General features: G+C 39.6%; 1 protein-coding gene across 4 annotated transcripts in view; it reads right to left on the bottom strand.

The window, feature by feature from the left end:
- SH3D19 (SH3 domain containing 19) overlaps nucleotides 1-11,217 on the bottom strand; it is an 82,160-nt gene extending 70,943 nt beyond the window's left edge. For all 4 annotated transcript variants that reach the window (XM_063421751.1, XM_063421752.1, XM_063421754.1 and 1 more), the window contains exon 1: nucleotides 11,076-11,217. In XM_063421751.1, coding sequence (XP_063277821.1) covers nucleotides 11,076-11,193 — 118 coding nt within the window. In that variant the 5' untranslated portion in view covers nucleotides 11,194-11,217. The remainder of the gene's footprint in view (nucleotides 1-11,075) is intronic.
- Nucleotides 11,218-27,568: the final 16,351 nt, after the last annotated feature.

The raw sequence follows: 27,568 nt of genomic DNA, 5'->3' as shown, positions 1-27,568 counted from the left end.
CCCTTTAAGATACCTCAGAGTCCTTCATTACTGGCCTAAAGTGTCCATGTAAATCTGCATAAATGTGCCTTTCGGTCCTGGAAGATCATCCTGACCAGCAGTCACTATGTACAGCTGGATTCCTTGCACCATGATGTCACCTTATGCAAAAGGACCATGTGTGCTGTCCACCTGATCCCTCTGGAGCCACATCTTTTGTGTCCATGGGAAAACAAAGGACACTGCCGAAACACTAAATTAGGATCCTTCTACAACTTGAGATAAGAATTCAAAATGGAAAGTCAATTCCAACAGTGGGAGCACACTGAAAGTCCTGACTAATTGGTAAGAGAGCCAGAGAGCAGAGGATTACTGAGGAAGCCCACAGGTCCTCAGTGTCTTTCACAAGGACAGACAGATGCAGTCACTGGACACCAATGCCATGACCTTCTTTAGACCCACCTGCTTAACCAATGTGAAACCCACCATCCCAAGCTCCAAATGAGAAGAACATGTTTTACACAGAGGTAAGACAGGAGACAGGGAAGGAGATAGCAACTCACAGAACAGAAATACCACCAGCTATGATGAAACAGAGGCAGGGAATCCTTCCTGGGGTTTTATAAAAGCACAGGGCTTTTATACCACTTGGTAGCAAGTTCAAGTATGCTCAACAAATGTATATGGCTCACAACACAGAGTTTGGTGTACTATTTTTTATTTAAAAATTGAAAACATGGTAAAATTTACAAAACATATTCTAATCACAATAAAAATCCAGGAGTTCTCTCTGTGTACAAAATAAAAGCTGTAAGTCACAATTCTAAGAAACACATTCTGAATGACCACTCAGATACATACTCCATTCATTTTTCACATGTGGCCTTTGTACTACAGACAAAACTGACTGCTGTATTTATTTCTGGGAACATTACAGTATTTCACAAAGCCTCCTCACCTGTTTTTTTCCAAATGTTTGACAATGCTACTTCACCTCCTCCCAGCCCCTCAAAAGCACAATAGAAAAAGCAGCTGCTATAAAAGTAATTCTTCTCTTGCTTCTACGCTTGACATGAGGCTACTGGATCTTGTTCTCAGTCTTCTAAATGCAAATTTCATCCATTCAGTTGCTACTCCAGGTAACACAAAGCAGTTTTGCCTACAGTTAGATGAGAGGCTTCAAAAATCATACAGAAATTTAAAATGACCAAGCAAAAGGATGGCAAAGCTACTAGGCAAACCCACAAAACAAAGAATCCTGTGCTTACCACAGATAAACAGTTTTTCTGGACACTCTGGTAATGCTAACAGAAACAGGTCCAATTGCTTGGTACCTTGGAGGAAATAACTACTCTCCCATGTACTCTTAGACCTCTCCCCCATTTTGTGCACTCACCAAAAAGGCCTACAGATCCTGTCAGACACATTCAGCCTCTGTAAATACACTAATAAGTACCTCTACACTGTTATGGTGCCAAAATACCATAATGACACACTTTAAATAGTTATTGATAATGGATCCACAAACATCAAGCTAGTGGACAGCAATTACAGGAATGAAATGAGCCTGATGTCATGACAGCTGCTACCATGCACTTCCCAGAGATGATACTGGTGATCTGTAGCAAGCGTTGCATGCTAGAACAGAATTTTTTTTTTTTTTTTCACGAAGTTAGGCTGATAAGCTCTAAATACATGAAGTCTGCAGCATTAGTCCATCTCATCATTCAGTGATACATGTTCCAAGCTGGTAGTGGCATTTGTCCAAGCATGGACTTGACCTGCTTAAACAATGGATGTGGTAGACTGTCCAGGCAGGACATGGCACATGCCCAGCCTCAGGAGCTCCATTTTCAGGTTAACTTCATCATCCCAGTTTGGAGCCCACTGGGTGTTGTGCCAGACATACTTGCAAAGAATGGAAAGCTTAAAACAAATGATAAAGCGTACAACACTTGCCATCAGTTGAACTGTGGCCCTTGGCAATGCTGTTCTTCAAGTACTAGGTGGACAGAGAGAGACCGCTTATAAAAATTCTACTACTAATATCCCAAGTCCCACATTTCTATTGGTTTTGTACCCTACATGTACAGTGCAGACAGTTATAAAATGAATACAGCACACCAATGGAGTAATTTATTAAGAGGAAGTTATTGAAATGCTGAGCTTGTTTCCAGACATTTATGTCCCATCTCTCCAACAGGATGAAACAACAGTATTTTAATAACAAATAAGATCACAGCACATTGAACACTCAAAAATACTTGTAAATAATCTAGCACAGATATGCACAACCTGAGCCAATTTTCATGTATAGATCTGTGATACAAAGCACTCAGGTTTTAATGCAAGAAGGAATGAATACAAATTTATTGCCTTGAGAAAACAAATTATATTAATTTTAGCTTATCTCTTATAAATAGAATCTAAATGCTATAATAAAAGAAAAAAGTCAAACAGCTTCTTTTATGCATACAACATTCTGTCTAGAAGGAGAACAGATCAGAAACCCTTTTGCTGGAAACACAGTGCATGAGAATTTACCTAAGTTTTTAAGGAAGTAAATCATCATGATCAAGACCACATTAAAAAGCAGAATATAGATAAGAAATTTATCATCATAATTCAAGGACCAGTAAGCACTCAGCAGAGATGCCAACTAGGATGTAAAAGGCAGTAACTGATTTCATGTATTCAATTATTGTGTTCTTTATTATCATGTAAGATTTGACCACTAAAAGTCGAAGTGGATTCAAAAAAGGAATTGAATTCGTGAAAGATAAATCCACTGGCTGCAATTTAGCAGGGCCTTTCATATGGATCCTCCCAGAAGCTGCTAAGAAATAGACTGCAAAGGAATCTCTCTTGGAAGTAAAAATTGAATCCTAGGAGGTGTTTCTTGCATACTTTCCTGAGGACATTTGTTTTTCCAGCTTGTGTGCGGGGACACATGAGCTACTAGCACAGCTCAGAAAAGCTGAGGGTGTGCCTACTATTAACCACAGGAGTAACAATATCAATCATTTGAAATGTTTAGCATGTTTTCATCCAATCATATTTTCTTCAAGAGCCTGAACAAGCTAGCTGAGGTAGCAACACACACAAAATAGATGCTCTGACCTCTTTAAAAGCTTAGGGAAAAGAAAAAAAAATGGGCAGTAAAACTTGTTGCATTCAGCTTCTACCCCAGTGTGAACCTTTCCAGCCTTGTTGTCATCCAGCTCTTCAGGCTGGACACAAATACACCCACAGACAGTAGGAAAGCATTCTAAATTCTCAAGCAGCAATGTTAAATTGATGATTTTAGAATAATACATAAATTCATACCAATTTCTGCAGATTTAAAACATCACCTGAAGCAATTAGTACACCAGCAGTACATCAAGCGGTCAATTTAAAAATATTGATATACATAAGATGCTGTGTCTGTCAAAATTTATACAACATTGAGGGGAAAAACGGTAATTTTTCTTTGTATATGCCATCAACCACTAAATCTATGCTTTCCCAGAAAACTTATTTTCGTCCTTCCCTAAAGGGAATGATGCCTGCCAGGCATAAACCACAGATCAACAGATGATATACTGTGTTCCCAAATCTGCTCTTGGAATGCTTCAGTGCCTTTTGTGCATACTGTTTTTCAAGAGCAGAGTAAAAAATCTTGGCCAGCATCGAAAACAACACTTCCAGTACATTTTTTGTACAGTCTGAGGATCTGAATAAGCAAGGCAGGACTGTGCAATGAGAAGGCTGACAGGACCAGACTCCTTTACCTCAGAGAAGAGAGGGCAAAGAAGCTTTTTAACTACAGCACACAACTCCTTGTAGGGTAGCAACAAAAACTACAAATGTAAACTCTTCCTGGTGTTAGTGGACAATACCAAATGGGGCAATGGTCACAAATGCAGCTTGGGAGGTTCAGGCTGTAGATGAGCAAAAGTTCCTCCATTAGGAATAAGTAAAGCAACGAAACAGCTTGCCTGCAGAGGCTGTAAATCCCTCTCTTTTGGAAGACTTCAAGACACTGCTAGACAAAGCCCTGGCTGGACTGATCTAGCCTTGGCAACAGGCCTGCTTCAAGAAGAGGCTGGACTAGGTGACCCCAGAGCTCCCTTCCAGATAACACTTCTGTGGCCACAAACACTAAGTCAGCAAAGGAAAGATACTAAAAGAATGCTAAAGCATTGTGTTTCACTATAATTAGCATCAAGAAAAGAAGCTCATGGCAAATTACTTTAGTGTTATCGAAATAAAATTTTATATGGCACATATTCTGTGAGATGCTTATTGAAACAAAACACAAAGAACTACATCAAATATTAATGGAGAGCGTCAACACCACCACCCTGTTGTTTCCAGATTTTAAATCAAGGTGATGCACAGCTTCTAAATAGATAAATTATATTTAACATCTCAACAATTGCAGCTTAATATGCCTTAGTGACTGCAGCTACAGAGAAAGAAAAAAAAAAGGGAGAACTTCAGAGTACGAAATTTGAGAAAAGAATCACAATAGAATGCTGAACTGATAGACTGCAAGGACACTGGGCACAATGTCCAAGATAAGGTAGGCAGGAACCAGATTAGGAGGAATAAACAAAGCAAACTCATCAAACTAATGTGCTAACTAGGCAAAAGGCAGCTCTGGCAGGGAAAGACCACAACCACTGACTCACAGCCACCAACTCAAGAAACCCACATATTCAAAAGAAGACTGAGCATGTGGGCTGATTAGCAGAAGAAACAAGAAAATAATTTAACTAACAGAAATACTAATTAATAAGAGAACTGTATAAATTATAGCTAATAAACATTAATGCCTTTGCTTGTCAAAATGTATAAATAATGAAAAGTTTTGACAATTGGCATACTGGCTTTGTGAATTTGTCAGCTAGGATCTCTTTCTGAGCTGAACTAAATAAATCATTTACCTCGACTCTGGGTGGATTGGCCTCTTGCACACTGGGAGAAGGAACCCATTTTGGGACAACAAAGGCTACTCTCAAAAGTAAATATTAACAAATTTATTTACAAATATTACTTTTTTACATCAGCAAACAATAACCCTTTGGTAAAAGCTTCTTGCAATGAGGTCATGAGTCATTTTACACTTGCTGTCTATCCCCATTCTTTATGCAACAGCCCAGACTTATCATTTGTTGCCCTGACAGGAAATGATTGCTTACAAGACAGGTAACAGCAAGGTCTTTGGGCAATCATAGTTCTATGGGTTCATTCTTTCTCTGGCTCCAAACTCACCTCTCCATAAGCAATTATATACTTCTGTGCCTTGCTTTGGCTCTAACCTAAATGAAGAAGTTCCATTTAATCAGTTACTAATGATACTTATTATTTGTCCTTCTACGGTTTACTTGGCTAGGAAATCACCCCATCGACTACCAAAAGTTATTTAATTATTTTCCTAAGAACACCTTTCATTTTTAGAAGCATTGTTTCTTCAGAGGGCATAACATTCTTTGGGGTTCAGTCTACACTCCTGAGCAAGTAACTGCAAGTGTATTTTTTTCTTGCCAGTAACTTGAATTTCAAGATATGTTGGAGAATTTCCATGTACAGGCTACAGTATTTAACTTCCAGAAAAGCTTTAGTTAGTTTTTATATTTACCCCAAGCAAGCTACAGTCTAAGACTATGAAATGTAGTAGAAATGTGCGCAGTAACTTCAATGGGCTATGAAAAATGCCTGATCATATAATCTTCATAATACTTACAAGATACAACATACAGCATCAGTCAGAGGTTATTACAGGAGAATCACATTATTTGTGCTCTTTGGATCTCAAGTGTTTTACTGTGCCTGAAGGAGTTATTAAAACTGAAGCTCCTAAATCTTCATTGGGCCTATCAAAACAAAACAGACTGAATTCCACAGAAAAGAGGAAAGCAATGTTCAGCTGGCCATCAAATTCACTGCTTCTTGAATTTGTGAGCTAACTGACTAAATAAGGAAATAAATAAAACAGTGGCACCTATTCCTCTATCCTGAATGCTCCTCTCAGTCCTCTTTTTAAGGGCTTCCTATGCACACACGGGCAGACTAGCAGATCACAGGTGGATTTATGAATTTATTTAAAACAAGGGATGAGGATTTTTTTTCTCTTCTCTTAATGAAAGAGGATAAATGGTTACACTTAGTATGGACAAGCAGAACAATTTCCATATCAGCACTGAAGGACACAGGTATGCAGACAAAGAAGTTTCCAGCTGAACAATGCCGACTTCTCTTTTGCAATATGCCAATCTTTCCACTTCTTAAATGTAAGAGTTGGTTAACCAACTAAGTCTTCCAACTACCCTTTTCCTAATCATGCTCCATCCCAGCTCCAGGGTTGCTGGCACCTCTTGGGAAGGACTAAGCTTGAGCTGGCACCTCTTGGGAAGGACTAAGCTTGAGCTGTTCTTGTTATGATCCAGCGAACCTTAAAGGACATCACCACCAAAACAATCTGAGATCCAAGAATTTAATGAATAATTTCAGACCATCTTATTCTTTACTTCTTAAGGCCAAATATGTAGTTTTGCATTAACATGGGAACAACTGCTGAGCATTGTTGTATTAAATTCTTGCTTTATCTCTAAGAAGTCCATGACGCCTGCAAATTAATGTTCACTGAACTTCGTCAGACACACTACAGAAATGTAGCCCCATAACCTCTCAGCATGTTAAGCAGTGAAATATTCAACCTTAATTTGTTATACTGGATACAGCTCATTGTTTTCAGCTTCGAAAACAAGTCAGTGCCCGTTTGATGTGGGAGTTGTGGGAGTGTAATGAATTGATCCAACTCCAAACTAAATCTTGTTCTGGCATAAAAACCCCAAAGGACTCAGTCAATCAACCAACCAAAAATAGATGATTTCACCCATAATCTAAAACTGCTCACTAGAGTTGAAAAAGTTCCAGGAAACATTTGAACTACTATGGAGAAACAGAAATAGGGGAAGGGGAAAAACCCCAACAAAACTCAACCCAGAGATGTTTCAATCAGTACAGCAAAATTCTTGTGCAAAATTTACAGCCATTGTATGAGAGCAAACCACACACATGCATTTGTGATAAGTAAAACAGAATAATATTAAATTAAACCAAAGCCTTGATCTCCTGTACTTCTAACCACACATTAAAGTAAAAATCACAATCAACGCAAATAAATTTCATTATTGGCTTCCATATTTGGTAATTTTATTTTAAGTAAGGAAATTTCTGCCACATCCATAATGGGCTATTCTTTCTCAGGGAACACTGGCTAGAATTCAAAGTGAAATAATGCAGACACTGAATATCTTAAAAATTTCTTGTGTGCTTTAGATAATATCAGAATACTGGGGTACTCAGCCCTAATGTGACAGCAAGTACAGATAATCAACCAATGCAGTTTATAACTAAAATTTACTATATTCACTATAAACTTTCCTGCAAGTCCACTTTAGTCAATAGTCACAGAATAAAAAGGTAGTGAAAATCGGAAAGTATATCAGATTAAGGTCCAGAGTTAGACTGGAGAGAACCTGTAAGTCTACGGACAAATAGCATTTTAGTGAGATTGTTCTGGTTTGTTTGGAATTTTTTTGTTTCCACTCTATTGAAAACAGACTAAGTAAAAATACTAACATTCTAAACAAAAACAAAAACAAAAACACCAAAAAAAACCACAACAAAAAACCAAAAAAAAACCCCCAAAAAACCCAAAACAAAACAATTAAAAAAAACAAAACAAAATTAAAAAAAAAAACCCAAACAAACAAACAAACAAAACCCCACAAAAACAAAAACCAACAACAAAAAAAATCCAGTAAAGGTCTCTATAACTTTCCAGAACCATAATGTATGTGACAGAAATAAGCAACAAGGGAGGTAGAAATCGATCATATTGTTTATATTGCAGTAAAAACCCTTAAAAATTTCTAACAGCAGTGGCTTCCTTTCCCAGAGCAGGTGACCAGATGATTCAGTTTTAATGAACCTATGCCCCTACTTTCATTGTTCTCAAATTTTAAGGAAAGTGTTGTAGTTCTCCTCGCTGTATCCTAAAAAACCAGTATATATATATATATATATATATATATATATAATTAAATCAGCATTTTCTCAAAGGGAAAATAATTTCTTTAGAAGAGTTTCAAATTGCTCTATTTAATATCTTCTTACGGGTTTTCCAGAACATGCCAAATAAAAATTTTCTTTAATTCAGAGAAAATAATGCCATGACATGGGATCATGACATGCATGATCCCATGTGTGGTAGATACAGGCAGTCAGACAAGCCACCTGAGCTATCTACAACCACCCCATGGGCACATATGGTTCTGCCTATTTCGTTCCTCCAAGTTTCCCTGCTTCAACATCCGCTCCAGCAGCCTAGCGCTTAAGTAAGCATCTTCAGCTCATTAAATCAGCAAAAAACTCCCAACCCAACACAGCAAAAAAAACCAAAACCAAATCAATGCTCCAGTGAATCAAATTTAAAAACAAACAACAATCAAACCATGAGCAGGTCTCTAACAGCTCTCAGGCTGCAGTTTCACAGCAATCTAGGCCAAACTAATTTCTGACTGGCATAGACTTACCTCCCTCTCTCTGCATGTTCCTACTCTTTTCCCTTGTGCCAGCTTCAACATTCACCCAAAACCCTTTCACTGAGCTGAATCAGAAGACTCCCAACCACTGCAGAGAAGTACAAAATATCCCTCTGCTTGGACAATGCACCAGAACAGGTCGGTGCAGATTCTAGCAAGCACAAGGGCTCCAAGTGAAGCAGCCACCCAATACATCACCCAAACCACAACTCCAGTGACTTCACTCACCAACAGGTTCGACAAGCATCAGAGCTGACAAGTAAGAGAGAGCAGAAGTGCACGTTCCCAAGGGAGATCATACCTCTGGAGCAGCAGCAGGCTGTTAGTTTAGTCTAGCTGACTTCATCCTACAGTACATGGCGCAGCACAACTGCGAGTGGCTTCAAGGAAAAATACTACTTCTTCATTCCAGAGCCTCCTGTGCTCTGCTTCTCCAATAAACCACTGCTAACCAAGTCTGAGCGTTCAGGAAGTCAGAAACACTTGTGAACTTTCACCTTTCAGGTCCCACGTTGCATACATGCCTTGCACCAGCAGGACAAAGGTGATCAACTGCCCTTACGCACTTCCATGTATAGGCTGAACACAGCAGAAATTTAAGCTGCTTGCATTCACAATTAGTTTAACAGACTGAAATACTTTAATTGACAGTCCGCTAAGGTGCCACTACTTTTTTTAAGCCATACACAAAATATCTCGCAGGCTTATCTAACACCTATTTATATTACCATTTTGGCAGCATAACTGCACATTACATGCAAAAAGCCCCACTCATTTTTAACAGGTTTGTAAATAAAAGTATGTAAATAGAGCTCAAGTAAGGGAAGAGCAGCAAACTCATCTACTTTCAATTATTCTCTTCACTGATGCCTTAAGACTACCCCGCTGGGAGTCCTAGTGTTTTCCAGCATAGAGGTATGCAAACAGATGGAAAGAAGGTGAGACAGCTGAAGCAGAATGCTGTTCATTCACACATGCTTTACACCAGTAAGGTAAACAAACAGTGCTGGCTCCATTTCAAAGGGCAGCTGTCAGGAAAAAATACCGATAAAAATGGAAAAAACACCCTTCATTACTGGTTAATACCACTGTGCCAAAGACCAATTCTGCAAACAAGCTTTGTTCCACAGAAAGGTGGCAAAGGTTATATACATATATAAACTGTTGAACCGATTCTATGTTTTCCGCTCATAAAAACCTTTAGAAGAAACACCTTCAGAAAACAGACATCATAACCAGCAGCACAAACACTTTGCTGTTGAGGAAACCATGCAGGAACCAACACTGGTTTTTTGCACTCTACCCCAGACAAGGTGAGACCCTGCAGACATGCCAAACCACAGTGGTTTCAATAGGGTCCTGCTAATCCTGCACCTGCAAAGATAGGCATTCACGTAACTTGAGACACTGAAGGCCACAGAACCTGCCTATTGAAAGTTTTCCTCTAGGATCCCTCATGTTGCTGTGTTTTCGTCAACTACAAAGGGACACTCAATTTCTTGTTGCTCAAGTGGATGGAAACTCATATGAATTGCAGAAGGTGTTATATTGTTACAGTTGTATCATAGTTATTAAAAAATCAGAATATTTGGAATTCAACTTCAACTATGTAGCATGGCTGAGATTTTACCTAGAAACAGACCTTAGGAAAATTATTCATTCTGGAAGAGATTTTACACTGACAGAAAAAGAAATACTGCATTCACACCTCAGTGACTACAGGACAGTGACGTGCATGTTGACCCTCAATTAACAATGATGTCTGAATTAAATAATTTCAGTTGCTGCCAGGGTCCACTCGCTTTCTTAAGTTCATTCAAAAGCTGGTTGTTGTCCAGGTCTCTCTGCAAAGACACATCAATCTCCTCACTCCCTAGCTCCATTTCTTCTCACATGCACTAGATCTTGCCTGTTCACCAGGGTCTGTTGTCCATACCTACGTAGAAATGGCTAAAGTGAACAACTTTGCTATCTAGATATTCCTCGACCTTGGTATTTTGAAAAAAATGGGTATTTAATTTCCTGACAGGGCACCCTACGCACCTGGACATGTCAAGGCTGGTCAGCAGGTGCCCATGTCAGCTTCAGGGTGGTGAAACAGTGGAACATGTTGCCCAGAGAAGCTGTGATTGCCCTACGTGCTCAAGGACAGGTTGGATGGGACTCTGAGCAACCCGGTCTAGTTGAAGGCGTCCTTGCCCACGGCAAGAGGGCTGGAACCAGGGGATCTTTACGTCCCCTTCTAACTTAAACCACTGTATGACTATGATCAGCTCGGAGCAGGAGCAGGCTCTGGGGGCGGCCCGCGGGCACACGCCTGCGGCTCGGATGCACCTGAGCTGAACGGAGTTGCCCCGGGGCGAGGCCGCCGGGCCCGGCACTCCTCGGGGCGGCACCGCCAATGCCGCCCTGCCCCCGACAGGAATCCAGACTCGGGGAGCGGGCCAGGGCCAGCCCAAAGGAAGCGACGCCACGGCCCGCCGCGCCCTCGCCGCTCACCTGCCGCCGAGCTCAGCGCGACCCTCCGGTGCCTCCTGCCGAGCTCCCGCAGCTCCTCCTCGTCCTCCTCCACCCTCCAGGCTTCGGCCATCGGCGGCGGAGGGGCGGCTGGCAGCATTCAAGAAGCGGGGGCTGCCATGGCCGGCGCCCTCTCCTCGGTGCGGCCGCCCGGCCCTTGCGGCGGCCGGGCCCGCCCCGCACCTGCGCCCTCTCCGCCGCGCTTCTCCCGGAGACCGCTCCGCGCTGCTGCCAGCGGGGTGAGGCTGGAGGAGAGGCGGCCTTTCCTGCCCATCCGCGGCTCTCCGGCGTCAGCAGGAAACCCGGCGGCCGCCTGGCACCGCCACAAAAGGGGGCGGAGGAGGCGGCGGCGGGGGGAGGTACCTGGCTGCCGCCGCTGGGCAGCCGCGCTCCGCCGGGCACCGCGTGGGGTTGGGCCGGCGAGCGAGGCCCGGGCGGCACCGCCCGGCAGCGAGCGGGGTGCGCGAACGCGGGCAGAAGGGGCTTGTGCCGGGAGAGTGCGAGGTCTGCCTCGCCTCGTGACGAGGGCAAGAAGATGCCAAGAGGAGGATGGGGCCACACTCTTCAGTGGTACCCAGCGACAGAACAAGGAGGAATGGCCATAAACTAAAACCACGAGAAGTTCCACTTCCACATCGGAAGAAAGTCTTTTCGTTGTGGGTGGCAGAGCACTGGATCAGGCTGCCCAGGGAGGTCGTGGAGTCTCCCTCTCTGGAGACACTCAAAACCCATCTGGATATGTTCCTATGCCACCTGCTCTAGGTGACCCTGCCTTGGCAGGGGGGTTGGAATAGATGACCTAAAAGTTCCGTGATCCTGTGAGGTTAGAAGGGCAGAAGGTTTTTGCGTGGCTGGAAATTCGGGAGCCCTGGGAGCTGTGGGAATTGCAGGTTGCGGCCCCGATATTGACTGAGGGCAGGCAGGCTTTTGACTGGGAGCAGCTGTGGTTCACGGCTAGGAGGATGTGTGTCTTGGCCTGAGTTCATTACCGTGGTTTGAACTACTTTAGAAGTTATCTTAAGACCTACTTGAAACCAGAGAAGTACACACTTTACACTGTAATAACTGAAGTGATATGAAAAATACAGCCGTGTTTTAAGTCAGACACGTGTGTGGTTTTACCTCTATTTCCGCCCCGCCCGCCCCCAGCCTCAGCTACCCGATATCTAAATAGAAATTATATTACTTCTTCACTTCATATAGTAGCTGTAAAACCAAATCATAAATGTTTTTACATATTATTCCATTGTGGATACTACTAAAAAAGAATATAAAGAAGATAAATTCAGCTTCAGAGCAAGTGAATAAGGGACAGTAAACCAATAAAGTATACGACCACAAATTAGAACAGGAAGATACAACTAAACAGTGAGTAATCCTAATGTTGAGCAATATTTGTGCTGACACACTGAGCACTTCTATGCTCACAGTGAATAAAGCATATTGTACAGGTGGAAAAAAAAGTCATCACAAAACTGAAAAATATATAATGCATGAATACAATTGATTGTGCATTTTTAGTGTTTCAGTGCTTGACTTTACAATCATTGTTCCTTAACAGAGGCTTTTTTCCACTGCAGCTCTTAATGTTCAAGTGGTATAATAGTTATGCTGTGAAGGACATAAAGCTTTATACTGTAAAAAGATGTAAGGCCAGGAATAAAACTGAATGTACAGCAGGACTGTATAACAGACAAATGAAACCTTCCACTGCAGGTATGTGTTCTCAAAAGCCTCATTCTTTGAATGACCTCTGCATGGATAGATTGCCTGGTAGTCCAAGGAAATACCTTACAAATTTCAGTACAAGATCAACATGCCTTGTACGTGGTCTAGTATGGATACAAAACTCTTCAATGGAGCACTGCTGTCACAGGTACATGCTATTGGTATGTGTGTGTGTGAGAGACAAAAGAGATCCTCCTGTGTAAAACAAACTGTGTGTTGTTTGTATTCTGGTTCTTTGCTGGGAAGCCAAAATGCAGCAGCTGTATTCAGCTCCTAAACTTCACTAACCTCAAAGAACAACACGGACCATCCACTTTCCACTTCCTGGGTATCTCCTTTTTATACTATTTGTTTCACTGCTGTTTGCCAGAAAGGAAACTTGGTATAATGTAAAATTACTAAGGAAGGAAAAACCAGAAATAAATCATAGAACATAACACAAATTAAAAGAGCCCTCAAAAACTGGCTTTTGTTGCTTCTTTTGTTGCTGTTGATGAAACTGACACAAGAGGCTTTCAAGATATAAAATTGAAAAATACATTTGGACAAAACTTAGGCCTAAGAAAATCATGCTGAACAGAGTAGCCCAGCCATTACTAAGAAAAAATTCCCCAAAATATCACATAATGTGATATAGAGCAATCATGTGTGTTTAATGTTGACAATCATCAAGATTTCCTTAGTGATCACTGTGAAAGTCCAATTTAAAGATGGAAGTGCAATAACCAAATTATAGAAAGTGATAAAGTCCCTGAAGCAACCGCTTGGCCATGTTTCGCCAGCTGGAAATGCACACGGGACAGTGACTGTATTTAGGGGTAGAGAAGCCATTCAAAAAATGCCTGTAACTGTTTGAAGATGGATTTTACCAGAAAGGAAGAGATCAGACTAAGATACAATGAAAATGTGCATACAACATTCAGGTAGCACTAACCATCGTATTACTGTAAACAGTACTGGAAACAATTCCCAATCAGTACTCCTGGAAACAAGAAAATTTCACAACATTTAGGCAAAATTAAAATGCAAGGCAGCATTCAATGAAATACTTGAATCCTATTTCTGAAATTTTTGCAAAAATATTCAATAATGCTCAGTCCCCTTAAAAGGAGTTTGCTGATAAGTAGATGGAATTCTTCAGGGTAGTTATCTGTAGGCATGCTCACACTGGTACACACAGTGTACCAGTAACAGAACAAAAGAACAGTTTGGGTTGGAAAGGAGCTTAAAAATCATCCAGTTCCAACCCAGCTGCCATGGGCAAAGACACCTTTGCTCAACTGGACCAGGTTATTCAGAGCTCTATCCAGCCTGGCCTTGAGCACTTCCAGAGATGGAACATTCACAGCCTCCCCTGGACAACCTGCTGTTTTGTTTCACCACCGTCTCATTAAAGAATTCCTTTCTAGTATCTAATTGAAATCCACCCTCTTTCAGCTTAAAGCCGTTCCTCCTTGCGCTGTCGCTATCTGCCCATGTAAAAAGTCCTTCTCCCTCCTTTCTTTAAGCCTCTTTAAAGTACTGTAAAGCCACAGTGAGGTGGCTTTCAAAGTCTACTTGGCTCCTCAAAGTCTACTCTTTGTAAGGGTGAACAACCCCAGCTCTTTCAGCTGTCTTCATAGGAGAAGTGTTTCAGTCTTCAGGTTATCTTTGTGGCCCTCCTCTGGACTCCCTCTAACAGGTCGGTGTCTTTCTTGTGCTGAAGACCCCAGAGCCAGATGCAGCACTCCAGGTGAGGTCTCACCAGAGCAAGGTACGAGGGGAGAATCACCTTCTTCAACCTCTTGGCCATTTGTCTTTTGATGCATCTCAGGATATGATTGGGTTTCTGGGATGCGGGCACACATTGCTGAGGCATGTCAGGCTTCTCATCCATCAACACTCCCAAGTCCTTCTTCCAAGGGGTAGTCTTGATCCGTTCTCTGCCCATCCTGTACTTACGCTTGGGATTGTCCCAACCCAGGAATGGGACCTCCCACTTGGCCTTGATGAAATTCAGGAGGTTTGCACAGGCCCATCTCCTAAGTCTGTCCAAGTCCCTCTGGATGGCACACCTGCCCTACAGCTTGTCACCACACCACAGAGCTCAGTGTCATTGCTAAACTCAGTGGGTGCACTCAGCACCACTGTCCACATCTGTGATGTTAAACAGCACGAGTCCCAGTACAGACCCCTGAGGAATGCCACAAGCATTCAAGCTTGGAAGTGGTTTTTAGGTTTTAAATGCCTCCATTTCTTGCAAGTAATTCTTTCCAAGTGAGTGCTTGCCAGAAGCATTCATCCATGCTCTGTCTGTGAGCTTTGACTCACTTCTAGTTTATGTTGGTATTTTCAAGTGATAAATAGCTTTAGGGTTTTTTTGTCAAATGCCACACATCACTGGCTTGATACCTGATAAAGGTGTGTAAATAATAGAGGTACCTAGGGGGGGAGGTAGACTTTAACAAGTCTGCAGGAGGTAGATTGAGCAGCAATGGCAGATCTACCTTGGCAGTCTTGGAACAGATCCTGACACAGCTCTTTATCTGCGTAAGCAGTTTCTGTGGGGAGGAGAGAGCTTTAGACAAGCAACAAAACCAGCTGTTGAAATAATTGAAAGAGCCACAGTTGCTGGCAAGTCTAATAATAGTCTAGGCCAGACAGAGTAATTCATGATCATTTGGCTCAGATCAGAATACACACACACACACACAGAGACCTGTGCTGCTTGCTTGATGGGCCCTAGGGAAGAAGGAAACAAAGAGCAGGGGAGAATGAATTGGACCAAATGATTTGAAGTGTAGAAAGAATTAAAGCCATGTGGGAAATTCTCTTCAGAAAGTCATGGAACCAAGCTCCTCTTTTACTTTTCAGCAAATAAACCAATAGAAATTATTAAAAGAAACAAAATGGGAAGAAAAAGTACATATAGATGTGAGTTGCAGAAGTTGAATTCGGAAAAAAAACTGGAAAAGAAGGAAAGCACTTGCTGTAGTCTAAGGTGGTTGAGAGGAAAGCATCAACATGTAGCATATGTTGCTCTAAGGCATTTCATGAAGTATAATGTATTTGTGTCTTACGAGCAGGATGAAGGAAAAATAATTGCATTCTTCTAGTTCAGTGAGAATCTCTGCTGCATACATGTGCGTAGGAATAAAAGGCTTTTGTATATTTTCATAGCTACGCTTCTCCAAGAAAAAGAACTTTACTGTCTCAAAGTCTGCAGTTTGGTTATTTAAATCTGGAAATTTCTCACTGAAATTTTACTTTATCATGTGCATCTTTGCTGTAATGTACATACTTGTAATTTCACAATGGTAGAATAAAAGAAGGAAATAATTGGATAACTGGATCTTTGCACTCTCTGCTCAATTCTTACAATTAGTTGCCTTGGCGGTTATTATTTCATAAGTATTTTGCTCTGATTTGCATCTTTGGAATTGCCACTTTGTTTGTCCCTGCAAAAAGACACTGTTTTTCAACAAAAAATGTCAATTCTATAGAACTGCTTAATTGAAGTCACCCACATAGCCTTAATGTCTATTTAGGCTCTGCAAAGCAGCTGAAGCCTGCAATGAATGTATCAGTGTTTGGCTGAGATACAGGAGCCTCAGACCACAAAAGAATGCAGACAAAAGATTTTTTAAAAATGCAAAGGATGAAAAAGAGTATTTTCAAAGGGGAAAATGTAGCCTTTGGACATGACAACATTATTTTTGTTCTGAGTAAAAATAGCAAGGTTCTCATTCAATAGAGGAATGACATTAGCAATACAGCCAGTGTAGGAAGCTGACATTGGTGGGGGCCAAGATCTGATAATTTGATCTCCGTTTGTGTTCAGCTGATCCAATGAGTTCTAGTGTAGCTGAAGAATGACATATCAGGAGCCTGCAGGCTTCCTGAAATGTCTCCAGCTAAATGCAGGTTTTCTGTGCATTTTTACAACTACTTGTGGCTCCTAGCATATCAGCATGGCAACAATATATATGTAAGTGGTTTTGTGATGAATGAAGATAATTAAAATAGAAGAGCATTGGTTTCTATGAATAAGGACCTTTTTTTACTGAAACCCTGGAAAATCACCTTGATGCAAAACTAGGAATTTTGAGGCTGCTCTCAAAAATGAGAAGGATTTCTTTGCATGGAAGCAGCAAATCAAACAATTTCAAAAGACCAAAAATTGGCAATCAAGGGGGAAAGCCTATTCAGAGAGAGATTTTTACAGATTTTAGTTTTTAATATTACTTTTACAAATAATTTTTGTTATTTTTGCTGTTTTCCAAATTTTGTGGGCTAAAAGCACCCTTTCTTTCCTGTCCCGTTAACAAACATGTTTCTAAAGTATAATTCTTCTTTATTATTCTTATCATTTGTGGGGTAATAAATAAATTTGTTTCTACTTATTTCATGATTAGAGAGACTAACAAAAAGAAGCAGAAAAGTGAGAAAACACTGAAGGGAAAAGAGCTGGTTCAGAGGTCAATAATTCTTAGAATGAGAGCCTGTCAAAGCCAAACTGGTTCATAGTTTGAATGCTGAAGTATGCTCATATTTGCTCTATAACCACAGAGTTATAGACCACAAAGTTGATGTTGTGCTAAGCGAGCTGGCAGTGGCATGAGGTAAGAAGTATTATCACATTGGACACACATGAGTCTAATACCTAAGAATATACAATGCTAGCCCCAGGACAGTCCAGCAGCTTTCCTGCTGCAGCTTGCACTTCAGTACAAAGTGCTGGCGAGGGAAAAACTTATGGAAGAGAGCAGAGTCCTAAAAAATTTTGAAAAGGTGAAATGGGGTCATAGATTTATTTGCAGTAAATTTAGGATTTTCTTGCAGTAATTTATCAATTGAGATAAATTTAGGAGTTTCTCACAGTACTGAAATAGGCTAAAGGCATGAGTAGCTCTGATTTTGTTTTCTTCAGTTCTTCTGTCAATAAATGCATCTAAATTGCCTTTCACTGGAAATATATATGACATACAGGTAGAGAATCTTTGCAGTTCAATACAAATATTTACAGTCTCCTGGTTTTGGTTGTTTTTCTTTATTTGGAGGTGTGTGTGTTTAGTTGTTGGGTTTTGGGGTATTTCCCCCTCCACAGTACCACCTGTGAGCACTTAGGCATTCTCTCATGTTTTTCTTGTGCTGAACACTGACAGAATTCACATTTAATAGAAGTGTTCACAAAGCGACATAATTATACAGCAACAGAATAATTTTGCAATTAAATATTTCTATGATAATTACTAATTCAGTGCTCAGATGTTTAATATTAATGAGGTTGTAACAGTCTAGATTCATTAATGTGTATTTACTAATGGAAAAACACTTTTGTGATGCGGATGTTTTTAAACAATTCAAAATACACTATGACAAATAGAATATTATGAATTTACAACTTTAAAAATAAATTACTTTGATCTGTTCCAGACATTAAGTTTCAGTCATACATTCAACAACTTCTTAGAACAATTTTGTTTTATTAAAAGTTGAATGAAAAAACAGTTTGACAGTTTTAATTGAGTACTTGGCTAGGATCTCTGACAAATTTTGGGTGACACCTGCTTATTTTAAGCCAGAGTCAAACATTATGTAAAATATAACAGTGTTTATTTTTCAATTTCTTCGGTAAGAAGGAAGGACCTGCATACCTCAGTAACAATTAAAGGGAAAATAAAAATAGTCCTACAAGATAGTGTCACTCCTGTCTTTTTCAATTTTACACCACAGCCCTTACTCTAATCACCAAATGTCAGTAGAGATGATAACAAGCATCCACATCATAAGGGCCTCCACAGTGGCTTTAAAGAGGCTTAATGCTTGACATCAACTAAAGGGTATATGTATTTCACACTCATGCTTGCAAGAATCTGTTTTGCTAGGCTTTTAGGGGTCTTTCATTCCAGTTAAAAATACTTATTTCAACAACTGTAGTTTCTGGGCTGACAACTCCCAAAGGCATATCCATGCTATTTAGACAGATGAAAAACTGGGTTAATGAAATATTCCTTTTTCTGACTCCCAGAAACAGTTTCATGTTATTCATACATTGCTACTACAAAGCAATCTGGTGTTTTTGGTATCAATGACCTCTTGCTAAATTCTTCAATGCTGAGTTTTCTTAGCAGTATAGCAAGAGAGGAGGCCTTATCCTGTTTTTTTCTGTCTCCTAATAACTTTGCATATACATATACACATTCACCAAGTTCAGTGTTTTCTCCGTGTTCATCAAGTGTGATCATAGAATTGCATCATTCAAAAGAAAAAAGTTCATACAATTAAAAAAATACAAAGCTGAAGTTTATAATGTGATAGCGGAACAGTAACCAAATTTCCTGGTTTAGTCATGGAAGTGGATGGTGCCAGACTCTTTTCAGTGTTACCCAGCGACAGAACAAGGAGCAGTGGCCATAAACTAAAACACGAGAAGTTCCACCTCCACATTGGAAGAAAGTCTTTTCGTTGTGGGTGGCAGAGCACTGGGTCAGGCTGCCGAGGGAGGTCGTGGGGTCTCCCTTTCTGGAGACACTCAAAAAACCCACCTGGATATGTTCCTATGCCACCTGCTCTAAGTGACCCTGCCTTGGCAGGAGGGTTGGACTAGACGATGTTCAGAGGTCTCTTCTAAACCTCTGTGATTCAGTGAAGTGAAATCCAAATATCTGCCAAATGTATGGAGCTCCCAGTGATGTCTGGATTGATGAAGCAGCATTTTTACAAGATGCTGTTGGGAAAACCTTGACAAGGATGGAAAATTTCTCTCAGCAAAGTAGCATCTTGAAATAGAGCTTCAGTAGCTGGTTTCTGGGTGAGATCTGTATACAACAGTTCTCAACTAAAAACTGAAGCAACTTGTAATTTCCCTAAGGCATAATTTTCAAACCTTTTTAGACTTCCCTCACTTCTTCTTTTCTGTGGCATTTTATGTTTCTCCTACTCTTGCCCCATGTGCATATATCATACCTCCTGTAGCCTGTCCCAAACCTCTGTCTTCCTTACCTACAGCTAATCACACTGTTTGTTCTTCACAATGTTTATTCCTTTACCCATAAAGAAAATGCACTCTTTCCTCACAGAAAAACATCTTATACAGTCCAAATCTTACACCTGCTTGTTGCAATTTCATTAGTTTAAAGGAAATGCCACATTCTTCAAGGGGCTGCTGAACAGAAAAATTTAGGAGTATGGAAAGCATGAAAGGCAGAGAAAAGCCTGGGTAGAATTTCTTGGGGTTTTACACCATGGAAAGAGGTATTGGCTATTCCTCTCTCCAAAAAAGGCTTCACTGTAACTTACATGTGTTTTTCTTTTTTCTAAGGACAGGACATGGTATCCAGGAATTAGCAGGGCAAAAAGAATTCTGACACACTCACCTGTGCTTTCTGCACTCTTTATGGGTTTTCCCATTGACTAACTAAATTGTCTTTATTGACAAAATTCCCTAAATGCTTATCTCAGAATAACTTCATCAATTCAAGAACTGCTTCACAGAAAAAAATCTTTTATGTCTACTGTGAACTCCCCTCCTCCCAATGCTGTCTAAATGCCAGAAGTTGTTTAAAGGATCTCTACAGTGTTCAATTCCCGATCAGTAAGAGCTCAATGGTCTGGAAAATAAGGAAGAGAGTGTCAGAAGGAGTTTCTGGGATGCTTTTACAAAAGCCATGTGTTCAGCACTGTGCTGGAGCCAGGAACAACCTATCAGTCCTGAAGCAGCTTTCTCAGACACAACTTTATTCCACAAAACCTTCAGGATTCTAACAAAGCTTTTGTATTCTGAAAGTCTATAATGTGATCATGCCCCAAATTTGTACCTGGACAAACAATTTCAGAGGACAAACAATTTCAAATTTCATTCAAGATGAGAGAAAACAAGTGAGATGTTCTGATTGACCTGAACTTATAATTAAAACACAGGTTTTTATCTGGAATTCAACTATGAAATCTACATAGACCACCCTCTCTTTTGTTCAGGTTGGAGGGCTGCATATTAAGAATGTAGGTTTGAGTTACTGTCTTGTATTTTATCTGTGCAGCATCATATGGAATTTTCCACTGTTGATAGCCCTGGCATACACAATTACTGTTGGCAAAGCAATGATTTAAAACTGAGAGAGGAATGCAAAAATTTGCAAAAGGATAATATAAAATATGCAGATAAAACCTTGGTCCCATCTCACACAATTACAGTAAATACAACCTTCCAAGGGGATTAATATGGGTTTATCATCCAATCCCAGGGCAAAACATAGGAAATGTTTAAAGCAAAAATCAAAAATATATTGAGAACTTCTGGAGTAAACGGTGTCTTTTTTTACTCTGGTGCTTACACTGGCTGAATGTTGATATACAGCTGCAGCACTAGGGCTCATCCATCTTTGGATTAGCACTAAAGAAAATGCCTTAGTTTGACAGTTGTAAGTGAGCCTTGTGTTTTTTTCTTTTTTATTCACAGCTGGTTAGGTGTACAGATCACGTTCCAGCCTCATTAGTGAATGGTGGCAACTGAAGTCTAGTTATTAATTCTCCAGCTTGCAAGTTGTTAGCAACTGAAACCAAATAATATTGACATAATGTTGGCTGAAACAGAGATTTCTGAATCTAGTAGGATCTTTATTTTTGTTTCTTGATGAAAAATACCTCGTTGGGAAAAAAAAGTGACTGCTTAGCAATATACAGGTTCATATATACCAACAATGCAACTGGTATGTTAAAATCAGGAAAAATTATATGCCTTTATGTTGCTATTCTAAGTCATTTTTGGAATTTGTTCAAGGCTTCTGAAAATTTACTGGCCTGACTACACTTCCTGTTCTCCCTGAGAAATGAATTTTTTCATGAGTGCAAAGGTTCTTGATAGCTTAAAATATGAAAATATCTTGCTTTTGCAAGATGTAATCTTCATCTTAGATACTCTGAAATGCTTCAACATTCTTAGTCTTATACCAGCAGAAATATTTTATTCATTCTGCATCATTAATTGGTCAAGACTTTCAGGGAACAACTATGAATTTTCATATGTTCCAAATGTATGACAAAATATATATTTGAAGAGGGCATGAGAGATGGAAAATCATCACTGTTTAGATGTCTCTAATGTGCTCATGTTCACAATACCCTGGCATGTTAATTAAATTAACTGAAGCCTAATTCAATTAATACACTTTTTTATCCTTCTAATTACAATAGCATGACTTTTATTTGTCTTTTGCATCTGTTTGCATACACATAATCATTTTTGTTTCTGTCCATAATGAAAATATAATTTATAGAAATAAGCTAAGATTGACTTTTGTCCCTAGTAATGCAATTAAAGCCCAGAACTAAATGAAATAAAACATTATGTTGCATGACAGAACAACATCTGTTTTTTCCTGTAGTTACCACTAAGATGTAAAGGGAATTTTGCATGCTATTTTCCCAATCTCTTCACGATTTTATGAACGTTAGTCATATGTATTTTCTTTTTTCAATCCTAAAATTTGACCTGTCCTTATCAAAAGTTGGTAAAATTAGCATTGTGGCTTACCTTTCAATTCTTGGAAAATCCAGTGAAATGAATCTGGCTATTTGTGGGTACACATGTTGCTTTTCTTGTTGTGACTGTACTCTGAACTGTTGAGTTGAAGGAATATTGAAATGTCAGCATGCTTCTTTCCTATAAATAAAGAACAGGCACGTAGAATGAGTGGTGTCAAGAAGGGAAAGACAAATCATGTTCAGATATAACCCTGTATTTCTTGTGTATAGCCCCCTTTATGCTCTATCCAATACTGATATACAATTTCTGCAGAGTAATCCAAATCACATTCAAAGGATGAACAATTTTTATTACCATTCATCTTTATCAGCATCACTTGAACAGCACATGTAACTGAACTCTGCAGGAGGCAATCTTTTTCTGTGCAAAGTGATATCAGAATACAGTGAGCAAGAAGAAACAGGAAAAACAAAAGTTCACAGCACTCCGAAGAGAGAAAACCAAAGAGATTCTATTGAACAAAGTAAAAACCTTTAAAAATTGTGTCTATTGGATATAATTTTTGATTGTCCGATGTCTTGTTTCCAGAGTCCTGTAAAATGAATCCTTTTATACTGAAAATATTCATTAAAAGGTCTCCCAGTTGTCATAGTTCCTCTGTCTTCACTCAGCCTGGCTAATATACACATGCTGCTTGAAAGTTTATTTCAAGCAGGAAATTCTGAGGCTAGCAGAAATATCACTTTCATTAAAGGGTAGTGACAAATCCAGAGAAATGGTAGAATCAGAAATGAGGATTCAGGAAAAATTATAGAATCAAAAGCCATCTAGAAGAACTGCATTCTCTAATCAGTGAAAGACTGTGACATGATCACAATGAGTTATCACAAAAGCAGTTTTAAGGAACAATGAGTTGGCAGTGGGAGAGACAGAAAGCAAGGGATGGCAGTAGAAAAGTGACGGTTACAACAAACTGCTGTACATTTTAGTTCATTTGTGGCTTCTAAATGCCCCAAGCATCTCCTGGTCATTCATGTGTTAATCCAGGAAATTAAAATAATGAAAAGACACACTGAGATGTTACTTCACAGAAATACTGGCCTTACATTTGATATCATGGTTTTCTGTTTGTGTCATCAATCATATATTTGAATAATTCCTTACTTTTCTCCTGGTTACATTACTTTTTGTTGTCTACAATAAAAAGTTGGGTTTGTGTATTTGTCCTTTGTATAAGAAATATTCTTGCACATTTATGATGAACCCACATGGTCCACAATAACCTAGACCCTGATTACAAGAAGCTCTGTGTAGGTTTCACCACAGCCTCTGGTGCCATGTTTTCTCCATTGCTCCTGTTACTCCTGGGAGCAAGTTCAGTGATGAACAGGCACAGTGACAACAGAGGTGTATCGGCACAGTGCTTCCAGGTGAGTGAGCCTCACTGAAATACCTTAGAGCATTGCATAGTGTTAAAGTGGTTCTTCTGCACTTTAAATGTCTTCAACTGTGCTCTACTCACTTCATGCTCATTAAGATAGCTGGAGTGTTCTGCAATGGGAGGAGTCCTTGGTGGTGGTATAAGGAATATTAAGGCTCATTATCCAAAGGCCTCTTGCAGAACATGGCAAACAAGAGCTGTCAGAGCCAGAATCTCAGCACCAGTCGGAAGCTAGTTCAGACTGCTGAGCAACCCAGAATCTGAGGAGTACAAAGCTGGTTTAAAGGCATTCTTGCTTATGCTCCCCTAAGGCTGTGAATTCCTCCTTCTACATACACAGTCTAAAATGTCTCCTGTAGCCCTGCTGCATTGTTTACTTAATTTGTCATGCTCCTTTCTACATCATAATTGAGTTTCCTTACTTAAAAAAACCCAGTACAAATAGGAACACTTTCCCTGTGTTGTAAACAAGCACAGGAGCCTGGTACAGGTATTTCTGTACACCTATTTTAATCTCTATCAGCAGAAGGGGACTCATACTCCAAAGAGTTACAGTCTTTCTACAAACTTCAGCTGGTTTTGGGTCAGGCATGTAAATCCTCACATTATCCACAAAACATGTACAATGTTGAAGTAACTCAACACAAAACTACATATTTTCCAGACCTGCAGATTGATTTGATGTGATCACAGCTGTGGGGCAATAGGGCCATTCCATTTCAGTCCTTTGCCTCTCTTCTAGCAAACAACAGAGCAGCCAATTTCTGTCAGCTGTGGGAAATTCTGAGATATGAATATTTGAATATTTATCCATTGGGATGTGAAATGAGAATAATAAAGAAAAGAACATCTGCAATTTTTTTTGGCAATTTGTTAAATATAAGACTGAAGAAAAATCAAGCCAGCTTCTTGAAGCTGGCACTGTGAAAGTGGCTAGCTTTTTGAGCCTTGTATTTAATATACTGCTCATAGAATTTATCACATCCAATTCTTTTATGACAGTCAGTAAAACTTCATGTTTGTGTGTGATTGAGAGCTATATCAAAATGTGTTCCTGAAGTGTTGGATTGCATTGAGCCATTTTTCTCTTTACATGTCAATAAACTTACTACTGTGTGTACAGTGTCCCCAAAATATCTTTAATAAATAACATTATTGGAGATTCACCACTGCCTGAAGGTTGTGCTAGATTCCATGCATATTCAGGATAAGATTTTTGCAGTCAAGCCAACAGGAGAAGAAATGGCAGCCTTATAGACATAACATGAAAAGAAATAGTACAAACAGTACAGATAATAGAACAAAGCAGGAGAATCAGGACAGAAGATTATTTCAATGCAAAACTTGATCTGAGGTGAGAGAGAGCAGAGCACTGGGCAGCCCAAGGGGGTACTACCTTCTGTGTCTCTTGGGGTTGCGTTCTTGATTGGATTGGACCATGACTTCCACTGTTTTGCAAGGGTGGTAGCAGGTGTCCAGCACGCTCATTTTAATCGGCTCATCCCCACCAAAACAGAGTATTAGTGAGGAGGAGCTATGTCTAGTGAAATAAAGTGAGCTAGAGTAGCTGAGCTGAAGAATTTATTACTGTGATTATACTGACACAAAGAGCTTCCAAATCATATTGGACAGTTTAGATGCATTGTCCTACACTGAATAGTTTATTATCCAAACAAATATGTAAAAAAGACCAACAAGACACGAAGCAACAACACCAAAAAGCAGACAAACAAATGACAAAAAATACATGAGGAAAGAAATATAATGGATGAGGAAACAAATACAGGAAAGTGAAACAGCATTTCAGCAGAAATGGGAGAAGTGGGTAATTAACTCAGCCTCTCTAAGGCTCTACCCCTTGCTGGTTCAATGATGCTACCCAACATCTTTAGTGGTAAAGGTCAGGAAGACTGGGAAATCTACTTTTGGATCCTCTAGGCATTTTCTGTGTTGCCACAACAGGATCATGGATATAACTAAATCACCTGGACACTATGATAAGATAAATACAGTGAATCTGTTTAACTGACTCATTTCTGGTAAACAGAACAAGAGAAATATAAGGTAAAAGCTGCTATTTATATTTTCATGTCTTGACAATGAGGTTAATTTGGTTTTATAGGCCTTTTCCCTTTTTGATTAATTTATATGCACAGGGAAGAAAAGGTCCCTTTCTAAGACATTTTTACATTTTCAAGATATTGAGGGCATATTATTTTGTTTTAAAACATATCAGTTGGGCCTCCTATGGTCTCTGAAGCAGAGCCAAACCAGACAGGTGAAAAGTATGCAGTTAAACACAGGTTTGTTATGTGATGCCATTGTAAAACCAAAGAAACAGTGGCATTCTGACAATAGCCATGGCTCATATTTGGAATTCAGCAGAATAAATAATCTCCTATAGAGTCCTGTTGCAGCCCTATGGCAGCCATATCTGGAATATGGTGCATTGGTATTTCCAGCCATTTAGGAATAATGCAGGAGAAAGATTATTGTAAAGGGTGACAAAGTTTTCCAAAAGTTTCAGGGGAAAAAATACAACACTTTGTACAAGATGGACATTTTTAGGAGTTCCATGTGCAGGAAATAGTTCCCTTTATTAAGCAGCTCAAAACCAGTGTTGACTGTTACACGACCAGGTTTGGTTTGCAGTTCAATTCACCTTAATGAACCAACAGTTAAATTAATTATTGCAAACGACAGATAACCTGGCTTTTGTTAGCTCTGTGTCTTGGCACACGTTTTGATGTGCATCTGCCTAACACAGTGCCACCCAACAGAAAATGTGTTGATATTTTTTCACTATTCTGACTCTTTAGCCTGGCTGGTAGATTTGAGCATTTCAGCTGCATGTGTTAGGTGTCAAAGACTGCAGCACTGCAGCACTTTGTAGATTTTTACATGGCACCGATGGTAGCTGGGGACCTTGGTGCTAATGCTGCAACAAATAAACTACAGAGAGAGATCTTGCACTGCCTGCATCATGCTTCAGGCAAACTCACTTTCTTCTCCATTCCAGCCTCTAGCTATTTGGTCAGCATCCCTGTTCTTTGAAAATGCTTTAATTATCTTTCAATATTGTCACTTGGAACTTCAGCGTATGGTTTTAAGTCACACCACTTATGTTGTTCTTGCTTGCACTGACTGCTGTAGAAATCCTTTAGAAAATGAGGTAGTCTTGTATCTCCTTTTATACTGGTTTATTTCCTGTAGCCAAGATGTTTGTTGTCCAACTTCTTTCTGAGCTCCTAATTTTTTTTTTTTTAATGATCTCTCTTTCTTTCTTAATCTCCTGTTCATAGTAAAATTTTCTTGTAATATTCCTAAAGGTGGGGATATAACTGTGGCATTGAGAGTATCTTAATATATATAAAAGTTTGGATCATTAGGACATAAAAACTATTACCTTTTGGCAGGACTAATTAGCACTTTTAACAGCTGGCTCTGTTAGGAACCACAGTTGCCTTATGGCTAAATATCCTGGAAAATACTATTCTAAAAAGATTTGTCCCTTCTTATAATATTAACCTACATTAACAAAATATATTAAAATGCTGAAGAGGGCATCTGGAACAATATTACTAATATGGCCAAAGATCAGCACCTATTTTAGTTTAAATCAATTAAAACTGTACAACGGATTTTTATTTTAGTAAGAGCAAACTGTTTAATTTTTAACAATCGTTCTTCCTTTTTGCCCTCCAGCAAATCCAGGAGTGCATACAGGAGAATACTCAAAGCAAAACACATATTAAAACTTCTGAGCTTCTTTTCCATCTGCTGGGCTTCTCTGGCCAATAAGACTCTTTTATTCACTCCAATGAATGAATTTGCTTTGGA

The sequence above is a fragment of the Prinia subflava genome, chromosome Z (assembly GCF_021018805.1).
Source record: "Prinia subflava isolate CZ2003 ecotype Zambia chromosome Z, Cam_Psub_1.2, whole genome shotgun sequence".
Taxonomy (NCBI): domain Eukaryota; kingdom Metazoa; phylum Chordata; class Aves; order Passeriformes; family Cisticolidae; genus Prinia; species Prinia subflava.
Note: the sequence above shows the minus strand (reverse complement) of the source record. Positions and strands in the feature narration are given on the sequence as shown.